This window comes from Emys orbicularis, chromosome 1, assembly GCF_028017835.1.
Source record: "Emys orbicularis isolate rEmyOrb1 chromosome 1, rEmyOrb1.hap1, whole genome shotgun sequence".
NCBI classification, from domain to species: Eukaryota; Metazoa; Chordata; order Testudines; family Emydidae; genus Emys; species Emys orbicularis.
The window spans coordinates 9022416-9045269 of NC_088683.1; the positions used below are offsets into that span (position 1 = coordinate 9022416).

Consider the following 22854-nt stretch of genomic DNA (forward strand, 5'->3'; position numbering starts at 1 on the left):
ATTTAAAAGTTCTTTTGCAACATTGATCCAAAAGTTATGAATGGTGCATAGCCTGAAACTTGCTGGATTTCCCTCCAGGGAGCAGATTTACATTATCGCCAATACAGATTACTTGATGTTTTCCAGTTTCAAATATGGTACCATAACACTGCTTTGGAAAACTGAAGTCTACTCTTGAAGTCTGCTATTAAATAACAGTCAAAAGCACGAGAACTTTTGAATCATTGTTTATTTCACACTAGAAATCTGAATCAAGGTTGCCGTATCTTCTTCAAAAACCAGACTCCAGCTCTACGGTGTTAACTGCGGACCAGTAGCTGCCATTAAACAAAATACACTTATTTCAGCAGATTAATCCCATTATGCTCACGTTACAAGAAGAAAAATGTACACATTATTTATAAATAAACAGTCCTTCTGCTAGGAAATCCCTGGGCTCCTTTTACACCAATGTTTCTTTCCGTTTGCTGCTTAACGGCTTCTCTCTTGTTCTTTTGTGCCCAGATTGTGTTCTGTGCGTTTTCACGCTCTTGGTTTCCTCCGTGTCCATAATGGATCCACACTCTGATGTGTTTTCGTCTAGTTCCATCTGAACTATACCAGACATATTGGACTGCCTCCTCTGGACTTTGACGTTGGAGGCAGATGGGTTGTTCTCTTCAGACTCTTCACTGAGCTCGGGCAATTCGGTCAGGTCTGCTGGAGCAGCAGTCCGCTGGAAGGGTGCGATGGCCGTTCTGATACAGTTAAACCACTGCTGCTTGTGGAAGATATCATTGGCCTGCAGTGTGTGGGATTGGCCGGAGGAGGGGTCTTGGAATCGAACCCTGAAGATATTTTTAGCTAAAGATAATCATAAGAAAAGAAAAATCAGTTCGGCAAATTAACACTTAAGGATTCTATTGAGACTACAGTCCTAAACAACTGTACAGCTACGTTTATGGAGGAATTTCTCAAAACATGTGCATTGAACAGAGAATGCAAAGCATCTAGTCTGCACACTTGATTTTACCATTTCAGACACAATTCACTTATGACAGTGTAAAGGCAGGTCACACACACATTTCCTGCCTGCTCTCTGAGTGGGACTTAAAGTGCAGACAATATTCCTTTACACTGAGTGGCTTGACAAGTGTGCATTACTAATGAGGACTAATTGGCTTGTTTTATACCTTTATCTGAATTGCCAAAAGCCCCTCTGAAGGACCCTCCCATTTTCACATCGCCATCCTGCAGGTCCTCCAGCACCAGCTCCTGAACTGGGATCGGTTGTCTGTACACCTGGTAAGAGTGACGCTCATTACGAGTGACTGGCCGAGTTAAAAGCAGGATGTCTTGGAAGAGGAAAACGTGCAGCTTCTAAAAGAGGGAAAAAACCAGACAAGCCTTGTTGGAATGTTTGCGTTTATAGCCTTAGATTAAAACACACCATTCTCAAAATAGTCACATCACTCTGGTTTGAGGCTACACTATTGTCAATCCTAACTACATGAACCTCATTAAATGTCCTGTTATAGTACCCCTGTAGTAATACATGACCCCTGCCAATGATATTATTTTCATAAGACTGTGGGCCTGAATCTGCTCAGTATGTCCACTGTTCTTTGTAAAGCTACATAGTGTTGTTGTAAAGCTAGTGCAGCTCTAGCAGACGCTGCTGTAATTAAGATTACTTGGGGAGAAGATAAACCGTTGTCACTTTATTTCCACTCAAGCAGCTCTGTGCAGACAGCATTTGTTTGGAAGAGCTGAGGGCCAGATTACATCATTGGGAATGTCATGACACCTTCAAAGTAAATGTTAAGACAGGAAATCCTTTTTGATTGACTGCTAAATGCATAGCATGCTCTCTTTGGTAGTTTTAGGCTAATGATTTTGCAATATCTGAAGGCCCTTAGAAACACTGGCAGCAGCCCTGCTCTGGCTAACAACCAGCTTCAATCTAGCCTTCTCCAGAGGCGGGGATGGAGGGGGAGGAAAGCTCCCAATTTCACGTTTTCAAATGAACGTAAAACACCAATAATCAGCCAAAACTTACATGCCCATTCTTATTCTTCAGCTCCCCATGGCACAGTAACACTTTACTGGCTTCGATTCTAGGGTCCTTTTGCTTCTCGTCCAGATATTCCAGCTTGTCGATGTAATACTGACATTCTGATTCTCCCTTCTTCAAGTTGATGTCAGAGAGGACTCCTTGGATTATAGAGATCTATAAAACAAAATGTTTTAAAAGTTTGATTGCATGGGGATTTATTCTTTAGTTTACCCAGTCTTTAAGCTCTGCTATAATAACTAGCTTTGATCCTGTAAGACGGGGTGGCCAACCCGTGGCTCCGGAGCCACATGCAGCTCCTCAGAAGTTAATATGCGGCTCCTTGTACAGGCACCAACTCCGGGGATGGAGCTACAGGCGCCAACTTTCCACTGTGCCGAGGGGTGCTCACTGCTCAATCCCTGGCTCTGCCACAGGCCCTGCCCCCACTCCACCCCTTCCCACCCCCTCCCCTGAGCCTGCTGCGCCCTCACGCCACCCCCTAGCCCCCAGAGCCTCCTGCACGCCACAAAACAGCTGATAGGGAGGTGTGGGGAAAGAGGGAGGGGGAAGTGCTGATTGGCAGAGCTGCCTGTGGGTGGGAGGTGCTGGGAGCCAGGGGAGGGGGGGGGAAGAAGCTGATGCGGGGGCTGCTGACATATTACGGTGGCTCTTTGGCAATGTACATTGGTAAATTCTGGCTCCTTCTCAGGTTCAGGTTGGCCACCCCTGTTGTAAGAGCTCAGGACAAATCACCCACTGAATTTCACTGGAGTTCCATTTGCAGGACTGGGCCGGTTGTGAAAACCATACCCCTCCATGATTTAGGATTTAAGAGCTTTCTTATAACCCCAGAGTTATATGGTTATGTAGTATCTTCATTATTACTTACTGCTTCTTCCAAAATCTTGACATCAGCATGATCTTTAGGAGTATGTTTAAGAATTTCTTTTAAGAGCAGTGGATATTTTACCAGCCGACTTCGAGGAATATCTAGGAAGCTCCAGAGGTCTAGCTTGCGACTGAAAGGGGATTCAAGACAGCGCTGAAGGAAGTCCTGGACTCTACGGTCTTGCTTCTTCTGATCCAGAAGAGCTTTGGCTGCCAATTGGTTACTGCAGTAACGTTTGTAGGCATTAAGTCCTGGTAACTAAAAGGACAACAGAGCAACATTTATGAATTAGATTCTTTTGAGGGAAGTATTGACCCATAGGAACATGTCACACTTATGCAGTTGGATTATCTCTTAACAGAATATTTGGTTTTAACTTAAAACGAATTAAAGATTTAAATTGCATATATGCAGTTAATTTGTGGGGGGAATGGAAGCTTCACGTTCTGCATCTAATCCTTTGAAGTTTGAGGTTAAACTGTGATAAGAGTCCTGCGATCACCTCACTTATAAAGGGGGCCAGAAAATACAGACACTGCAAATTTAAGTCAACACAGGGGTGAGATTCTGGTCCCACTGGTGTCAATGGACTCCCATTGATTTCAGAGTAGCCAGGGATTTCACTCGAGATCTTTAACTCAAGGCAACAAGAGCTTGTTGCTTTGTAGCTTCTAACTTCAAACCTCATTTAAACTCATCATAGTTTTAGGTCTGGTTTCCACAGCTCATTAGAGTAAATAACCAAAGTGATACTCACCCATTTCACAAGTATGGGCCCAATCTGTTCCACTGTTCCATCAGGTCTTGTTGCTTCTCTTAGCCTTGCCAAGAAGTCTGAAATTTACAAGCAAAAATGGGAAATGCCACAAGCGTCTCAGGTATGGGTCATTAAGTCTTTAGGACTTGAATGAGAAAATACAGATTTTTTTAACCATTGTCCAAGACACTCCACTGAAAATTAAGTAGCTGCTCTTACCTTCATGCAGAGGGATATAAGAATCCAAGTCCCCAAATATGTGTGTAAGTTCCTCCTCCGCCATGATGGACAGTTTCAACATGGGGTCATGATAAGCCTGTCAAGGAATAGTGCCAAATTGCGTCAAGATCCCCCCAAATAAAGTTATTAAATGCAGTGTATATTTGGGAAAATATTTGTAGCTCTACAGTTATCAAGAGCGGGAAGGTCTCATGTGCAGCCCAGGTCTGACCCTGCACGCATGGACGCTAACAGCAACAATTCCACTGACTTCGATGAGTGCAGAATTGAGCCTTCTATACAGGTACTAGGACCACAAAAGTGAAGAAAAGATTCTAGTACATAAACTGCTCCCGGGTTGACTTTTCTATGGGGACGAGTACCCACAAATATCTGTTGTGGAACTAGATTATTGCAGAGTATCCTTTTTCACAAGATTTATTATGAAACAATCCAGTACAACGACTGTAGGACTGTTCACGTCACCATTTTTAATGCAATACACAGTGGGTTCAAAGCCTAGTGCTAATCCATACTCTGTTTGCACACGTGAAGAAGACCTCACTAAGCTTTTAGATGTGATCACTGACCATAAGGAAAGAAGAAAAATACTAACCTTTCTGGCAAGCTTAAGATCCTCAATTAAATCCTGTTCTCCTCTGGACAGTTCATATATTGCCTGGGAGAGAGAGCAAGAGAGAGGGCAAGACATTGAGTTATTGCCTCATTTTAGAGCACAACGCGAGCAATTAAGTCTAGCTGCTCTTTGAATGTGAACACACTGCTACGTTATGTACTTTATACCGTTTCTGTTCAGTTTTTGATAAAAACCATGAAGTGTGAGTAACAAATCAAAGTCTCTGCACAGTCTGAAACAAGCAAGGTTCTGCTGGCTGCCTCGGTGTTACAATCCAAAGTAATTCCTCCCTCTTCCTGTGTGCTGAGAAAGGTACACTACTTGTTACTGTGAAAGCTTTGAAACTAACGGCCAAATTAAATACTAGAACCTGCCTACTCACGACTTTCGCATCTGAAGTGCAGAGATTTACCTGAAAAGAACGTGAAGGTCAAAATCCCAAAATTCATTACTCCGTTTCTACTTAGTCAATAGGAGTGCTGCCTAAAAACTAAGTATACAAAGGCCCCACCATTTGGCCCTTAACACACTGTCAAGAGCTTTTAGAGGAAGAAATCTGGTCTTAAAAAAAGAACTCTCTAGTCTAAAATTTCAAAAGTGACTAATGACTTTAGATGTGCTGAGCACCACCTTCTGAAAAACTAGGCTTCCTTGGGGCATCTGAAGTTGGGCACCCAACATAACTAATCAATTTAGCAATAGAATCCTTAATTTTCAGAAAGTTAATACAAGTGGATCATTTCCCCTAATTCAGGGCACACCGCAGAATACAATCACTTTAATGAACAACAATTTCTCCCTCCCCCTTCATCTGCTTCCTCTTCCTCCAAACTGGATAACTAAAGGCACCAAATGCCTACTGGTTGATTGACAGCCTACCTCCTGGCGTTTAATTTCTTTGGTGCTCAGAGTCCCTTTCATGTTGACATCTAACATCTCTGACCAAAGGACACTGTTTCTTCTTTTAGGAGGTGTTGGAGCAGCAGATCTGCTACATGACTTCTGGGAACAGCTGGGGGATTTGCTGTCACCACGGAGGGAAAATGACTATTGGAGGGGGAAAAAATATATGAAAAGTTTAGTTCTTGCAGATGTACATTAGTGTCATCCATACACCACTCCCATCCCCCCTTTGCCCTTCCTCTTCTGCCTAGAACAGGAAGACACACTCAGGAGACGCTTTTCCTCAAGTAAAAGGAGTATTTCATAACTGGTGATAAAACCCCTATGATCTGCAACTGCCAGACTCTTTCCTCATATCCCCCGCACCACACTGTGAACCAGAATCGCTTCTGGAGGAGGAAAAAAACGGAGACTGAAATCTAGTTACAAGGCACAAGGAAGCGCATAAATTAAGACTAGTTCCACCTCTGGGTTCTGGTGACGCTAACAAGCTAATTGAGCATTGCTCTAGTGATCTGCAATGTCTCTGTGTGGGGGTTCTGGAGCTAGTCTAGTGTAACTCTGTGTTTACGCACACAATATAATACATACCATGTACATTACTAGAATATGCACTGATTCGTGTATCAGTTGACTCCCTCCTTGTAAGCTGGTTTATTCCTTCCCCCTTGCTAAACTGCAAGCAACCTGGATATTTTATTCTACCTCAATAAAACCAACGGAAGAAGCCATCTATTGACCGTCTTAACTCTTCACCCCTCTCAATGTGCTTGAGTGGCTCAGGAGCATAGAAGAAGTCATTCCTGGAGCACATCAGTTTTGATCTGCATTTAGGGACCTCGTCGCACTTAAGCGTTACTTATCAGGTGTGCATTCAAGGGAGCTTTTTTCACCGTGAGCCGGGGTGGTTTAGGAACCTGCAGCTTCTTTCTGTGCACTGATTTGGTATGGGTCAGTTTCCCAAGAGATGCCTTGAAATTATGGCATCAATTCCACAGGGCATATTGCTTCCATATTCATATATTCTTTACCTGTATTGTCTGACCAAAACGCCGGACTGCACCATTTCTTACAGGGGAGATCAAGTTCGCCAAGGATGTGACCCGAGCTAGAGGCCGAATCCGCTTATTACTCGGCTCCTGTAAGTTATAAACAAAAAAGAACACACTGTACTGACTGCGGTTTAATTAGCCTTACTGTATCAATGCTGCCCAGACTTGTTTAAGGCATAAACAGATTTAGAGTTTCAAAATAGAGAAAAGCACAATGCTTTGAAGCAGTCGTCCCTCTTAAAGTCAAACCTAAAACTGTCAATATTTAAACATGAAGGTCACACTCAAGTTGCAGACAAGTTGTCCAGCGTTGCAAGATGCAGGGGTAATGGAATCCATTATAATAAGGGAGTTCAAAATTAGTTTTGAACAGTAAATAGGTAAGACTCAATATGGCTTCACTTTTCTTGTGAACAGTTGGAGATACATACACCTCAGCTGGTGTGACTTGTCACCACCCCATTGATTGAGCTATGGCAAATTTACACCAGATGAGGACCTGCCCTTTTAGTGTTAGAACTGTGTGTTTTCTCCCAAGGAGAACATGTTTTCCATTGTTTTATTTTATTTTGGAGGCAGGAGGCATAAAGAACAGCCAGAGCGCAAGGCAGTTTTATGTAGCTAATATAACAAATGGCAGATGTATTACAAGCTGAACATTCCAGTGAAGTACAGGTAAATATGGAGGGAGAAGTCAGCGGATTAAATTTAAAGCCTTCAGCCTAGGATATATTTTTCTAAAATGGTAACAGATTCTCTTTCATATCATTTAACTCTGAAAAGCAAAGTTGTTGATTTTGCAATGAGTGTCGTCAATAAGTATTAAAAAATTCTGGCTCTTAACATCAGATATGATTTTAATAAAATAATCAAGCGAGGGTAATTACAACGTACGATTCCTGATACAGAGTAACTGTCCTAAAGGAAAGATATGCACAATGGGAGGTAAGGCAAGGATGGAATGAAAGTTTGATGCTAGAAGAAAAACGGCAAGACCAGGCAAAGTATTCTGGTATACGTAAAAATAATTGCAAGTTACATATCTATAGTGAATGGCACTGCTGAAATTGACTGCCTGATCACAGTGATACTTCAGTTAAGGTTTACTATTATGTTTACTTTAAAAGAAGGTTTAGACAACAAATGTAATGAGTTAACCTAATTAGCTATTTTATCAAGGTCTTATCAGCCACTTTTGGTTAATTATGGTGGATTCATCCCTAGTAAGTAGAAAAAGGTGGAGAATGAAAAGATTACATAAGTGATTGAGATGGGGGCCCCTACAGTCTCCATTTCCTGTCTCAGATTGCAAAGAAAGTACCTAAAGCCATAGACATTCTTTGCTTCTGTGTAAGGGTAGGGACAAAACCAAAGAAGGAGAAAAGGAACATATGGCACTGGATTTGGATCACGTTTGCCATGGTGGGATTCAGGAAGAGTGCCACTGAAGGCAGAGGAGTTACACTGGGGTAAAACCTGGGTAAAGGAGATCAGACTGAGGCCACACTATGAATGGCAACCATATCTTCCCATATGCAATATTAAGCAAGAGATGAGTTAGGGGAAGTCTTTAGAGCTGTAGGGGGAAAAAGCAGCACTTAATTTCAGTAGGAACAGGGGCATCAACTATAGGATGAAAAGAATTTCAGCACAGTATAAGATAGCTGAGGCCCCATTCTAACAATCTTAAAACAACTAAGATATTATAGGTATCAGAAAAGAGCTGCAAATAGGGTGACCAGATGTCCTGATTTTATAGGAACAGTCCCGATATTCAGGGCGTTGTCTTATACAGGCGCCTATCACCCCCCATCCCTGTCCCGATTTTTCACACTTGCTATCTGTTCACCCTAGCTGTAAACAAAATGGCATTAAGACTAGGAAGTTGGTTAGCCATTTCATTTATGCTGATCATACTGGTCCCAGTGACCATTATTTGCAATGGAAGACTGATTTAACAGTACTAAATACAGAGTCCATCAGCAAAGAGATTATTCAAATGTTTAGAAAGGTCTGGCCCGTATTCTTTGGAAGAGAGGGCACCTTAATGAATTATAAAAGTTTCTGAAGGGAGCATTGGGATGGATTCTACAGTTCTATTTAACTTTATATCAAAGTACCAGAATGAAGGAACAGAAGCTAAGAAAGGCTTGAGAGTTAGTGAGGAACATAAGCAGAATTTATACAGACAATAACCAAATATGCAGATCTACCAAGAACAGAAATACAAATGAGATGAGAAGGAAGAATGTGGCACTGAAAAGGAAGGGTGTAAGAAATCTCAGTGCTTCAGATGGGATGTATGTATAATATTTCTCAACTCACTCTGATAAAGGGTCAAAGGAGCAGCCTTTCTAGATCTGAGATACAATGACACACTATATGCACTAATGCACACATGTGAATGCCTTTGCAGCACATCTGTGCAAGACTGAAGTGACACATGCATATGCACAAGGTCTGGCAGAAGGCATTCCTTTCCATTTGCTAAGACAGTACAAAGGGGCTCCCTGTTTGAATGGATTTATAAATTACCACTCTTCAGAACAGATACATTGATACAAACTGAGACATGCCAACACTAGCCTGAAGTAAAAACAGCAAAAGTACTTCTCTTCCTTAAACCAAGAATAAAGCCATACACCCCAAAGTACTCCTGTGCATTAAGGAAGAAAGAATTTTGCACAAACCACCACCAGTAACAAATTAGCACAATCAGAAAGCTTTCTAGATAAACATGCCCTCCACCAAGGAATTCAAAGCCAGAGAGGCTTGACTACATGGAGAGAGGAAGATCGCCCAAAACAGAAACCACCATAACACCACAAACTTAGTTTGGCAAAAACCTGTTTTCCTTCCTCAACGGATAAATACTGCATTTTGCCATGATCTCACATCTGTATTTCAGTTTTGGATTTAACTCCACATTAGGCCAAGTTCATCCCTGGGGTAAACTCCATTAGTTTCAATTGAGTTTATATTAGGGATGATATTGGCCCAGTATTTAAAAGTACTGCATTTGGAAACAGTAAATAGTCCAATGTTGGGTAGCTCTACTTACGGAAATCTACAGTTTCAAGAAAAGATTAACATTTATTAAACTTTCTTGGGTTTTAGTTAAAAGTGTCAGTGCTGCAATAGTTAACAGCATGTCTCTTTCCATTTGAAAAACCAGTTTTTCAAGGCCTTTTTTGTTTGTTTGTTTTAAACAAAGTATCTGGGCTAGACATTGCAGGCAAAGATTTCAGGTGAAAGCAAAGCTTTTACATTCCATTCAGAAGGTAGAAGAGGTAGAGAACAATTAGGAGTTTCCAAGTCCTTTTCCTTCACAGGTACAAATTTGTCACATTTTAAAAAGCCACATTTGTAGCTGATTCAGTCCAAAGTGGTTTCTGTTTTTCTTTAAGTGCAAAAGGAATTAAAATGTTAAGAGCCTGCACTGTGCACAGTATTTCCTCCACAGTAATTCTTACTATTTTTACAAGGATCATTTACTACGTCATCAAGTGTAGTTATACATTCTACATACAAGGGCATACAAACATGGGAAAAGTTGGTGACAAATTGAAAAAATATTCACAGCACAAATTACTGCCAAATGTTACCAGTGAGATTGAACTCACTAGTTCAAATATGGTCTGTCAGAAGTGCCAAGATGTAATTGCTATCTAAGAATTATTTAAAGATTTATGTGAAATGAGTCTGCTTGAGCTCAGTCCAGTTCTTAGCAGATAGTTGTCCACATCTCAAACTGAGTTTCAGCAGAGGCCAAGTATTGAACTGACATAAATTAAACCACCTTCTCGCTTCCTTGTAGTGAAGAAGGTGATAACGGTGGAGGGGGAAGCATTATGCTGTACATCTTTGGTGGATAAAGGACTTCCCTGGCTGGTGACAGCAACGGAGTACTGACACCCCAACCAAAAATAACAATTACATGTCCAATACACAGCCTAACTTTAATAGTACCCTACAACATATAAATACATACAAGGAGACAGATTTATTCCTTAAACTGTTTTTACCTTGTTTATTTCACAACTCTCTCAGCATCTAGTTTTTCTTATATATTATGAAATGACAGTAGTGACTCCTTAGCTGAGGTTGCATTTAAGTTTCTCTACTTAAAGCAGGATTATAAATGTTTTAGAAACTGATGCTAATAGGATGTCTTGTGTCAAATAAACTTTTACTGCAGAATTGACTTTTTTATACTGTACATCTTTTAACAAGATGATACCGTAGGCAGTACATTTCTACTGGATTACTGGACTTGTGCCTTCTGTCAACACACGAGGTATGCAATAATCCTCCAGGAATGCAATGGGACTGATTTACACAACATTAAGGTTGCAAAGCTTTTTTTTAAAAAAAATAACCTTACTTGTTTACACACATAGCAAACACCTTAATAGAAAAAACATCTGCAAAGCAGCCAATAAGAAATAATGCATGAGTCATTAAATAGCAGGGTTTTAGAAAAAAGTCTTATGGAGGGAACAAACCCAGTTTAGGGCCTGATCCTGCGAGCATGCACTTAACTTTACGCATACAAGTAGTCCCAGTGACTCCATGGGGACTACTCACATGAGCAACGTTACTCAGAGGCAAACATTGTTACAGGATCAGGCCTTTACACATTTAGGATAAAATCTTCAAAAAGTGTCTAAGTGACTTAGACCCCTAAATCCCATTTTAAAAAGTGACTTAGGCACTCCTAAATCACTTAAGTTCATAAGTCACTGAAGTGCTTTTGAAAGTTTTACCCATCAGATTTAAGTTTATGGGTTTCTACAAGATTGTCCTAAATCTTTCTTAAGATTTTTTAAAATTAATACTATACTAAAAACAAACACTTAATGAAAAACAAAATAAAACTAATTCTCAAGGTATGGAAGAAAAAACATGAAACACCACTGATCAGAAGTTCTTAATTGTATGCTCTCATGATAGCATTAAACAACACTTCAAAAATACTTCAACTTACTATAAAGATTGGGAAGAACTACCACACAATGCCAGCTTTTAGCTAAAACAGAATTATTAGAATTTTTTAAAAGAATGCTTTAACCTTTCTACTAACAAAAATAAAAATACGTAAAAACTCTGAATCCTGTGTCTTTAGTTGTATTCCAGCAAAAAGAAAAAGATATTTCATTGCCACAAAGTAATTCTATCCATATAATTCCTTGGGGTCAAAATTAAAATAAAGTCCAGACTAAGCAGAGGGTCCAAGACAGATAAGCCATGGGTTTAAACTGCTTCCTGTTAGAGGAAGGGTATAAAATACAAACTTGGCAGAATATAAAAAAAGTTCAGACCTCTCCACTGCAATTTTCTGTTTTCTTGAGCTACCTCAGCTACGAAGGAAGTGTTTCTGAATCTAGTCCTGTGAAAATTGTCGTTAAAGCAGAAGTCTAATACAAATTAAAAATTAATCCACCTACAGCAGAAAATAAACAAGTGTTCTATCTGTATCAGGTACGCATGTTCCAAAGTCCACTGTTTTAACTGAAGGAAGTCTCCTTCTATTTGGAAGTCAGAGACTAACTAACCAGAGTGGACAGAACTACTGGATTCAGTGCTCATTACTATTTTGTAGCAGGTTAGGTCTTCAAGGCTATGTTGGTACAGTGCCTTGCACAATGGGGTCCTGTTCTCAGTTGCCCCCTCGCCGTTAGCATAATAAACAGGATAAATGCTAGAGCAGTTTTGCCATAATCTTCTAACACAAAATACATTTATAACAGTTGACAAGAGACAAAAAAGTCAACGGAAAGCTGTTAGAATTTGGACCAGTTCACCAGAAATTACACAAAGATAAAAGTATCCAAGCAGCAGTACCAGCTTTAAACTTACCTCTTGTTCTCTGAAAGATTGATTCTGAGCATCTAAGACTCGAATCGTCCTTTTAATAGGAAGGAGACCTCCAACTTCATCATGAGCCACCATGCTGTCTCCTGCCTTCAGAAGCTTTAGTTTTAATCCACGTCAGAAGTGCCTCCACTGCTACTTTACTCTAAACTCCTCTCCGTAGCTATCAGAAACCTTCGGGAGGCTCTCGCTCATGTTTCCATGTGATAGCCCTGCCTGCCTTGTGAGCTGGGAGTTCAAAGCCCACAGACCTCAAGGCAGCGGGAGGGGCAGGAACATATGTTTCATGGGCGTGCTCCCATGGAGTCGTGTATCATTCGTTAACTGACAGTTAATGACACACCTACGCCTCTCAGTTTACACACTGTGGGAGGACATCTTTTTGTACACGGAGTTGAAAAGCTGGTTTCTTCCCCCTCCGACATTAAGTAGTGTAACAAGTTTTACTAAATAGGTATGTTTTATTAAGAGACAAATTCTCAGCTGGAATAGTGTAATTCCTAGATCCAAGCTAAGAGAGATCTAAGCCAGCTGGACCAGCATTTTCAATACTTTTCTAAAATTAAGCTAGGCATTGCTATGCCAAGTCAATCTAATCTGAGATCCTGCCTCTGATACCAGCCAGGACATAATACTTCAGAGGTTAGTCGAAAATTAAAATAAAAGCGGATGCATGCCAAATGCCTCCATTTGGAGGGACTCTGCTTGCTACTTTGTCCCTTCCACCCAAAAAGCCCTGAGTCCTAATCCAATGCATTTCAATGGAGTTGAAAGGTGTGGCCCTATTTAAATGTTAGCAGGTATTAGAAAAGCCTTCCAACAGAGCTAATTATTCTTGCACTAAATCAGGGGTAGGCAACCTATGGCACGTGTGCCAAAGGCGGCACGCGAGCTGATTTTCAGTGGCACTCACACTACCCGGGTCCTGGCCACCGGTCCAGGGGGCTCTGCATTTTAATTTAATTTTAAATGAAGCTTCTTAAACATTTTAAAAACCTTATTTACTTTACATATAACAATAGTTTAATTATATGTTACAGACTTATAGAAAGAGACCTTCTAAAAATGTTAAAATGTATTACTGGCGCGCGAAACCTTAAATCAGAGTGAATAAATGAAGACTCGGCACACCACTTCTGAAAGGTTGCCGACCCCTGCACTAAATAAAGGAGAAGAGGCCAGGGGTAAATCCCCCACAGGCAAACAGACTGCACCCATCTAACATTGCAGCTGTGCCAGTTAAGATAAATGTTAGTCTAGATGATTTTATGATCACTTGCTTAAAAGCCTGCTTACACTGTCCCCCTGATGTCAAGCAGCAGTGAATTCCACAAGTTGAATATAGGGCACATAAAGCAGTCATTTCCTTTTCTCTCTGGTGTCACTGTCTCTCCCCACACTAGAATTATTTTCTCTAAAACTGGGCTAGGGTAAGCAGGGGAAGTTTAGGGGTGATTATTACTGGCTGTTTTCAACTACCAATCCAGTTAACAATTGGACTGCAACAAAACAAATTGGCCCTCCCCAGAGATTGTTGTGAATTCCTCTTCTGCCAACCCCCCATTATTTGTCACACACTCTCCTTCCACTTCTTTTTGTCCAGGTCTCTCTCAGGATTTACCCCCTTGCACCTCCAACCCTGAGCCTGTACATCAGGAATCTCTCTCTTTCCAGCTGAGAGAAACTAGGTTTCTTTCCGCTGTGGCAGGCTGTGTGGAAATTTCTGTGGAGCTATGGAAGAGGGTTTGCATTTTTTATGTTTATAATGAATGCCGGAAAGATTTTTTTTCCCTTCAACCCCAGCCTTTTTTTCTGCCTTCATAGCCTGTCCTTTTTTTTTTTTTTAAAACAAAAAGAGTTTAAAAATGCATATCTGATACTGATTTTCACAGCAGATTCTATGGACAACTGGAGAACCACTGGGATTCTGATAATACAGAAGGAAGTGAAACCTGAGCAATTGAGAGCAGGGATTTTTATTACGACTGTTAAAAACTTCTGTTTTCCATTTGCTTTTTCATAACAGCTATTGAACCAACCTGCCTATCAGTTGGAAGAGGAATACTGAAAAATTTCACACTACTTGGAAAGCTCCCAGTTCACTTGGCTACTCCAAGGCAAGTGTCAAATGAGAACAGGGAAGATTTGATATTTCTAAAGTAGGGGGGGAAAAACTTTAAAAGGTCAGAACTTTTATATACAACAAAAGGAAGCAAAGAAAGTGCTTTTTTTCTCCACTTTGAAGTCACCTTGACCTGTTCCCCACCATCTTAGGCCACGTCTACACTAGAAGCTTTTGCTGGTATAGTAATGTTAGTTAGGGGTGATTTTTGGCAACATTTTCTGTACACACAACATCCCCCGTGACAGCCCTAGTGTGTTATACCAACAGAAGAATGCCTTTTTGCCAGTACAGCTTATTTCACTTGGAGAAATGGTATAAATTATACCAGCAAAATCACCCATTTGCCAGTATATCCTGCATCTACATTAGGAGGGTTTGCCAGCATTAGCTATACCAGCAAACCTTTCCAGCACAAACCTGGCCATTATCATTCTGATTTTTTAGTCAGATTAGATAGTGGTTGCTATATGGTAGAGCTTTCTGCCAGCCCCTACTGGCCTAGGAAGCAATGCTTCAACCTTGGTTCCCAACTTGGAAGCACAACCAGTAGGCCAAACCTCTTCCATGTTCTACTCCCTCCATCACTCTCTGCTTTGTTACTCCCCTACAGAGATCTCCTCCCCTCAACAGAAGGTCCTTGCCTATTTCACTCTGCTTCATTTTTATGCAGGAGCAGAATAGATGCTATTCTCCACTGAAGGATTCTTGTGCTCACTAAAGAGTCAGAGATTAAAGATTCTAAAGCCAGAAGGGACCAAGATGAGTAGGTCTGGCGGATCTAGAGGACTTTACAATCCCAGATGCAATCTAAGTCTTTTATATGGGAATGTCCCTTTTCAGTAGTTTATTTCCATTTAGTGCATTCAGATACGTACTTTGTTTGCCATTGTTATAAAATCAAACTGCCAATGAAGCATGCTGCTGGGCAGCAAGTAGACATCTTTGTTCAGTTATCCAGTTTGATTAGCTCTTTTGAAGCTTCTCATAATCCCCAATTTCTCCCTTATCCAAGTAGTTTTTGTGTAACCAGAAAGTTTTAATGATTAAATATAGTCAGGAATTGGAGGTGGTGGACATTGAACACTATTGGTCCTGATACCACTTCCTGAGGAATTCCAATGGTAGCTTCTCCCCGCTGGAAGCTACCATTTATTGATTTAAATGTTTAAGAACTGCACAGAGTTAACAAAGAAAAGGTTCTGATATGGACAGTCATACAAGAGGAAGCATGTGGAATCTCACACATGAGCACTGGTATTTAAATTATTAATTAGCAGCTTAGAACACAATGTTCTGCATCTTGAAAGCACTTTAGAAAGTATTGCATAAATTGTTATTCAAGTGCTAAATATAATTTCTTATTACAGAGCCCTCAGGGAAAGGACCTGGTGCCATATCTTACTGAAGCATGTGACTCATCTGCAGGAAGATCCCTGTTCAATTGCATGCCTTTCTACATGACACCTTGGGTCTAGGTCTGATTTGGGGCGATGCAACTCAAGGCTGATGTATTATGTGTAAGTTACATTACGGAAATGTAAAGATCTTACTGTGACACATATGGAAAATCTATCATGGCACATTGCCTGCCTTCTTATATGACGCACATTAATGGGAAACATTCTAGGCATATATGGTTCATTTATAACAATGCATTGTTAAGGATCTTCTGTGGGGAATGCTGATATTTTAATACCACAAGTTAAACCGCAAGCAGCTCTCAGTTGCCATTGTAATGGATGGGCTGATTGCTGAATGCCTCCTATATACCTATATCTTTCGATATTTCTCAGCAGCGGCAACACTTGGGCAAACTCCAGGCACTCATCATTGAGCAGAGCAGAGAGACGTACAGTAACATGGCAAAAACAGCATTACCATGGGCCTATGTTCTTACCCAACATTCACCAAGTTAGTGTAAGTACATTTAAGGTTGACAAATGATCTAGACATACCACTGAGAAGAGAAAATATGCTGTATAATTCCAGTTTATGTTGCTAATAGATTGATTTCATTTTTTATAGTTTAAGTGTTCAAATGCCCCAAAGAACATTTTAAGTAGTTTATACGATTAAAATAAATCCTAGTGGGCTTGATTATCAGTTCCAGCCAAGCAACCCTAAGTGTAAGACTAGGAGGAAGGATAGTCCAATTGTTAAGACACTAGACTAAGACCTGAGAGCTAAGGGTTCAAGTCCCTACTCTGCCACAAATTTCCTGGGTGACCTTGGACAAGTCACTTAGCATTTCTGTAGAAGGGGGATAACAGAACTGTCTTGCCTCATAGGGGTGCTGTGAGGCTAAATGCCTTAAAATGATTGTAAGTGCTTTGAGAGCTACAGATTAAAAGCTAGGCATATTATCAATGCCACCTTTAGACATCCCTACGTTCTGGGTCTGGTCAGAGGACTGTGTAGCATAAATCAGGGCTGTTTTAACTTACATTCAGCAACCCCAAAAGGCCTTTCTAGCAGTTGAGAAGAGTCAAAGAGCATAAGTCTCAGTTCCACCTATTACACCAGTGGCTGTGAGGAGGTGGGTGGAGCTGGTGCAATAAAGGGGTCCCCTAAGACTGGGGGTTTATTGGCCTGATTTTTCAGCTTTTATAGGTCCCTTTATGCTGTTGGAGCAGTGAATCGGTCTGTTACTTAATTGACAACTGGATCCAATTTCTTCAAAGAAAGAACCTGTGGCATTTCATCATGTTTGGCTTAAAAGTCTCCTGGAACACTGAAGTATCCATAACCTTTTGCAGAATAAACATTTTATTCATTTTCAAAATGTAAAATACAACAACAAAAATAACTTTCAGCTTAATTTCAGATTCTTAGATGCTGAAACCTAACTAAATTGACAGTTACCTTTTCCGTAACTGGTGTTCTTCGAGATGTGTTGCTCATGTCCATTCAACTTAGGTGTGTGTGCTCGCCACATGCACTGGTGCCTTAAGTTTTTCCCTCAGCAGTATCCATAGGGGACCGGCTCCGGCCCCCTCTGGAGTGGCGCACACATGCCACGCCATGTAGGACGCCACCGGTTCCCCCCACCCTCAGTTTCTTCTTGCCAGAAACTCCGACAGTGGGGAAGGAGGGCAGGTTGTGGAATGGACATGAGCAACACATCTAAAAGAACACCAGTTATAGAAAAGGTAACTGTCTTTTCTTCTTTGAGTGCTTGCTCATGTCCATTCAACTTAGGTGACTCCCAAAGCAGTACCCCTCGGAGGTGGGTAGGCATTCATGGACGTGTAGACTGCAACACCGCTCTGCTGAACCCAGTGTCGTCCCTGGCCTGCTGAGTGCTGGCATAGTGGGCCATGAATGTGTGCACCAAGGACCACGTCACGACTCGACAGATGTCCTGGATTGGGAAGTGTACCAGGAAGGCCTGTGAAGAGGCCTGCGCTCTGGTCGAATGGGCTCTGATGATCGGCGGTGGAGGGACTCCCACCAACTCGTAGCAGGTCCGAATGCAAGAGGTGATCCAGTTAAAAATCCTCCGCGTGGACACCGGGAGGCCCTTCATCCTATCAGTTGTAGAGATGAAAAGCTGAGTCGATTTACGGAAAGGCTTTGTCCGATCTAGGTAGAAAGCCAGGGCCCTTCTTACGAAGGCGCCTCTCTTCACTTGTCTCATGGGGCTTAGGGCAGAAGACCGGAAGGAAGATGTCCTGGCTTACGTGGAAAGTAGACACCACCTTGGGAAGGAAGGCTGGGTGGGGCCGGAGCTGGACTGTGTCCTTATAGAAGACTGTACGGCGGTTCTGAGGTCAGGGCTCGCAGCTCGGAGACTCGCCTCGCCGACGTCACCGCTACCAGGAAATCTACCTTCCATAATAGGTGAGACAGGGAGCACGAGGCCAAAGGCTCAAAGGGCGGGCCCGTGAGCATGGAGAGAGCCAAGGTGAGATCCCACTGAGGGACTGGGGACCGAACTTGAGGAAAAAGTCTCTCGAGACCTCTGAGGAACCTGACCATCATGTCATGGGAGAACACTGTCTGCCCCTGGATGGGTGGATGAAAGGTGGAAATGGCTGCCAGATGCACTGTGATAGAGGAGTGTGCCAGGTCCCGATTCCTCAAATGAAGCAGGTAGTCTAAGATCGACTACACTGAAGAATGCGAAGGGGAGATGCCCCGTTCGGCCACCCAGCGGGAGAACCTCCTCCACTTTGCCAGGTAAGTCTGTCTAGTCAAGGGCTTTCTGGACCCCTTCCGAACAGGCCTGTTCCTCAGGGTTCAACCACGCCGTAAGGTGGAGGGATGCGAGGTTGGGGTGCAAGAGTTGACCGTGATCCTGTGACAGCAGGTCCGGTCGGTTCAGCAGGAGCCATGGAGGGATCACCGACAGGCTTGATAGCATCCCGAACCAGTGCTCGCGAGGCAATGCTCGGGCGATGATGATAACCTGAGCCTTGTCTCTTTTGATTTCCGCTAGGACTTTGCTGATGAGTGGAATTGGAGGGAACATGTACATCAGGTTTCCTGCCCATGTCAGGAGGAAGGCGTCGGAGAGGGAGCCCTTGCCCAGACCCCGTCTTGAGCAAAACTTGTGGCACCTCCTGTTCTGCCTGGTGGCGAACAAATCCACTTGGACAGTTCCGCATCACTGGAAGATCATGCCGGTTACCTGCGGGTGGACCACCCACTCATGGTGAGAGGAGAAGTCCCTGCTTAGGTGATCTGCTAGTGTGTTCTTGGCACCCGGAAGGTGACACGCTTCTAGGTGGATTCCATGGTCGATGCAGAAGTCCCAAAGACGGAGTGCCTCTTGGCAGAGGGCCGAGGATCGCGCTCCCCCTTGTCTGTTGATGTAGAACATCGAGGGTGTGTTGTCTGTCAGGACTCCGAACAGTTTGCCCGACAGGTGAGGTAGGAAGACCGCGCATGCCCTGAGGACCGCCCCGACCTCTTTGACGTTTATGTGTAGCGTCGTTTCCTCTGGGGACCACATACCTTGGGACTGGAGGGTGCTGAGGTGTCCCCCCCCCAGCCGAGGTCCAAGGCATCCAAAACCAACTTGACTGAGTTAGGAGTGCTGACAAAGGGAACTCCTTCCAGGACTTTCTTGGGGTCGGTCCACCATCGCAGCGAGGTAAGTATCGTTGCGGGGATGGTAACGACCTTTTCCAGGTGGTCCCTAGACTGGGAATAGACCGTTGCCAGCCATTGCTGCAGGGGTTGCATCCAGAGCCTGGCGTGGCGCAGCACATATGTACACGCTGCCATATGACCTAGTAGGCACAGGCAAACCCTGGCCATGGTCAGGGGAAATGCGGAGACTTCTGTGATGAGGTCCGTCAGTGCCCCAAATCTCTCCAGCAGCAGGAACATCCTGGCGCAAGTTGAGTCGAGCACCGCTCCGATGAACTCTATCCTTTGTACTGGAACTAACGTGGTTTTGTTGTTGTTTACCAACAGGACAAGGCGATGGCAGGTGGCTAACAGCATTGCGACATGCCTTTGGACCTGGGACCTGGAGCTGCCCTGGACTAGCCGTTCTTCGAGGTACGGGTAGATCTGGATACCCCAACATCTGAGGTAAGCAGCCACCACCGACATGCACTTGGTAAATACCCGCAGTGCTGTCGCTAGGCCAAACGGGAGGACCGCAAACTGATAATGGTTGGGACCTACCATAAACCAGAGGAAGTGTCTGTGTCCCTTGAAGATGGAGATGTGAAAGTACGCATCTTTCAGATCGAGGACGGTGTACCAGTCTCCTGGATCCAGGGAGGGGATGATGGAGGCCATGCGGAACTTCAGCTTTGCTAGGAAGTGGTTCAAGTCTCGTAAGTCCAGGATAGGTTGCAGACTGCCCTTGGCCTTTGGGATTAAAAAGTAGCAGGAATAGAACCCCTTGTTCCTGTACTCTGGAGGAATGACCTCCACCGCATCTAGCTGCAGTAACCCCTCTACCTCCTGCGCGAGGAGACTCTCGTGAGAAGGGTCCCTGAAGAGGGATGGGGGGTAGGAAGGAGGGGTAGAAAGTAACTAAAGGGTGTAACCCCATGCCACCGTACTGAGGACCCATCGGTCCGATGTTATAGATGCCCACGCAGGGAGGAAAGGAGAAAGGTGGTTGGCAAAAATGGGGGAGGGAGGATCCTGGGAACAGTCCGGTAGGTCGCCCTCGGGCATACCCTCAAAATGAGCGCTTGCCTGCCTGCTTATTGCGGGTTGAGCTCGACAGAGGCCTGTGAAGGCTGTTGGCTGGGACACCTCTTGTAGCCTCTGGATTTCTTATGGGAAGGTTCCTGGCGAGGATGGCTCTCCTGGCCCTGAGGCTACTGTAGTTTAAATCGCTTGCAGGCAGGGCCGGGAACATACAGGCCCAGCATTTTAAGGGTCGTGCGGGAGTCCTTTAGGCCATGGAGCTTATTGTCTATCTATTCCGCAGACAGGGCTTGCCCATCGAAGGGGAGGTCTTACATCGACTGCTGAGCCTCCATGGACAAGCCAGAGAGGAGCAGCCAGGATGCCCGGCGCATGGTGACAGCCAAGGCCATGGTTCTGGCGGCAGTGTCCACCGCATCCGAAGCCGCTTGGAGTGTCGCCCTGGCCGCAGTCGTGCCCTCCTCTATAATAGCCAGAACTCTTTCCTAGAAGCCTCAGGAAGAGAGCCCTCGAACTTGGCCATGGCTTGCCACATGTTAAAATCATAGTGTCCCAGGAGGGCTTGATGGTTGGCCACCCTCAACTGGAGACTAGAGGACGAATAAACCATACGCCCAAACAAGTCTAGTCTCTTGGAGTCTTTGTTCTTAGATGTAGCCCTGGGTTGACCTTGTCGCTCCCTGTGGTTAACCACTTCTATCACTAGGGAGTTGGGAGCAGGGTAGGTGTACAGGTACTCGTGGCCTTTGGATGGCACAAAGTACTTGCGCTCAGCCCTCTTGGAGATAGGTGGCAGGGAGGAGGGAATTTGCCACAGGGCATTAGTGATCTTAGAGACCCCATCATGAAGGGACAGAGCCACCCTGGCTAATGCTGTGGAGCAGAGGATATTGCAGAGAGTCTGAAGGCTATTCTAGCTCCTTCACCTGAAGACCTAGGTTGGCAGAGACCCTCTTCAGTAGTTCCTCGTGCGCTCTAGCATCATCTGGAGGAACCGGGGGAAGGGGTCCCATTATAGCCTTGTCTGGCAATGACAAAGATGATGTCGGTGCCGTAGGGTCCTGCACAACCATTGGTGGCCCAGTGGCTTGTTCCCCTGCTCCCTCTTGAACTTGTGGGGTCCTCACACCCAAGGCTTTAAGGAGGAGGGCAGGAGAGAGAGGCAGCTGGTCTCTCCGAGGCTCCGGACACCGAGCGGGCGGCCTGGGAGGGCTGGGTGAACCCCCACGGGTTCTATGGGTACCACGGCGCCGGCCACTGTGCTCGAGGCCCTGTGCTGGTTTCAGTGCCAACAATGTAGCCGGTATCACCAGTACCGGAGCTTGTCCCGCCGTCAGGGAACCTCACTCCGAACCAGGGCTGGATCCTGAGCGGTCGCTCCGAGGAGACCAGGACAGAGCGGATCAGTGGCTCTGACCTGACCGGTGCCAGTCACTCCACCCGGAGTCCGATCTGAAGTGAGGTCTTAGGGACCGGTAGCGCTCGACAGCCAGCTCCAAGCCGTCATGGATCTATCTACATCTCACAGTTGACAAGCGGTACTGGGATGAGAAACGGGAATGGGAGTCAGAATGGGCCCAGTGCCAGAAGCACTCGCACGCGGTGATGCCTTCCTCGGGGATCGGTGACGGTACAAGGAATGGTAACATAGATCCCTCGACGGGTCCCTGGACCAGTATCATGGTTTCGGAGATACTGGGTGCTGGGACCAGTACTCCTGCTGGGGAGGGAGGGGAGGTGCATGCCTCCAAAGATCTGTGCCCGGTGGCTGGCGAGCTGCACCTTGAGCATCTCTGCCTGTGCCCAAGGTTCAGGGACAGAATGGGGGTGTGCTGTGTCTGCCTTTCACGGTCAGATGTGTGGCGGCTATGGGAGGGCGAGCGCTGGTGGTACGTTCCCTGCGACGGGGAATGGTGCCGTTGAAGTGGGGACCAAAGTGTGACTGGGGAACCACAGGAGCCGGTGTGGATGGGACCGGGAGGGACATGATCTCCTGCACCGCCTGAAGGACCTGTGGGATGGACGGTACCCGGAGCTGACCGAGGCCTCTGTCGCTATCCGAGGTGGCCGGCAGAGAGCAGGCTGGACTACACCGCTCCACCAGAGCTTGGGCTTGAGATCCTGACGTGGGTGAAGAATTGCCAGGCATGGGACCTTGCTCACACCCAGTCTTATCCTTTCCTTTGCGGGAGGTTGGAGCCCAGCCTCGCCCCACCTTTTTGGGCTTCTTGGTCAGAGCCACGGAT

The 22854-nt window shown here is 44.5% G+C and overlaps 1 protein-coding gene across 1 annotated transcript; it reads right to left on the reverse strand.

Moving 5' to 3' along the window:
* Positions 1-304: 304 nt before the first annotated feature.
* NET1 (neuroepithelial cell transforming 1) lies at positions 305-12444 on the reverse strand. Its single transcript, XM_065409893.1, has 10 exons — positions 12352-12444; positions 6472-6579; positions 5417-5584; positions 4517-4579; positions 3901-3997; positions 3682-3758; positions 2925-3182; positions 2039-2209; positions 1173-1359; positions 305-843 (listed from the first exon to the last, which is right to left on the reverse strand). Exons 1-10 carry the CDS (start codon positions 12442-12444, stop codon positions 443-445), a joined length of 1623 nt encoding a protein of 540 aa, XP_065265965.1. The 3' UTR covers positions 305-442.
* Positions 12445-22854: the final 10410 nt, after the last annotated feature.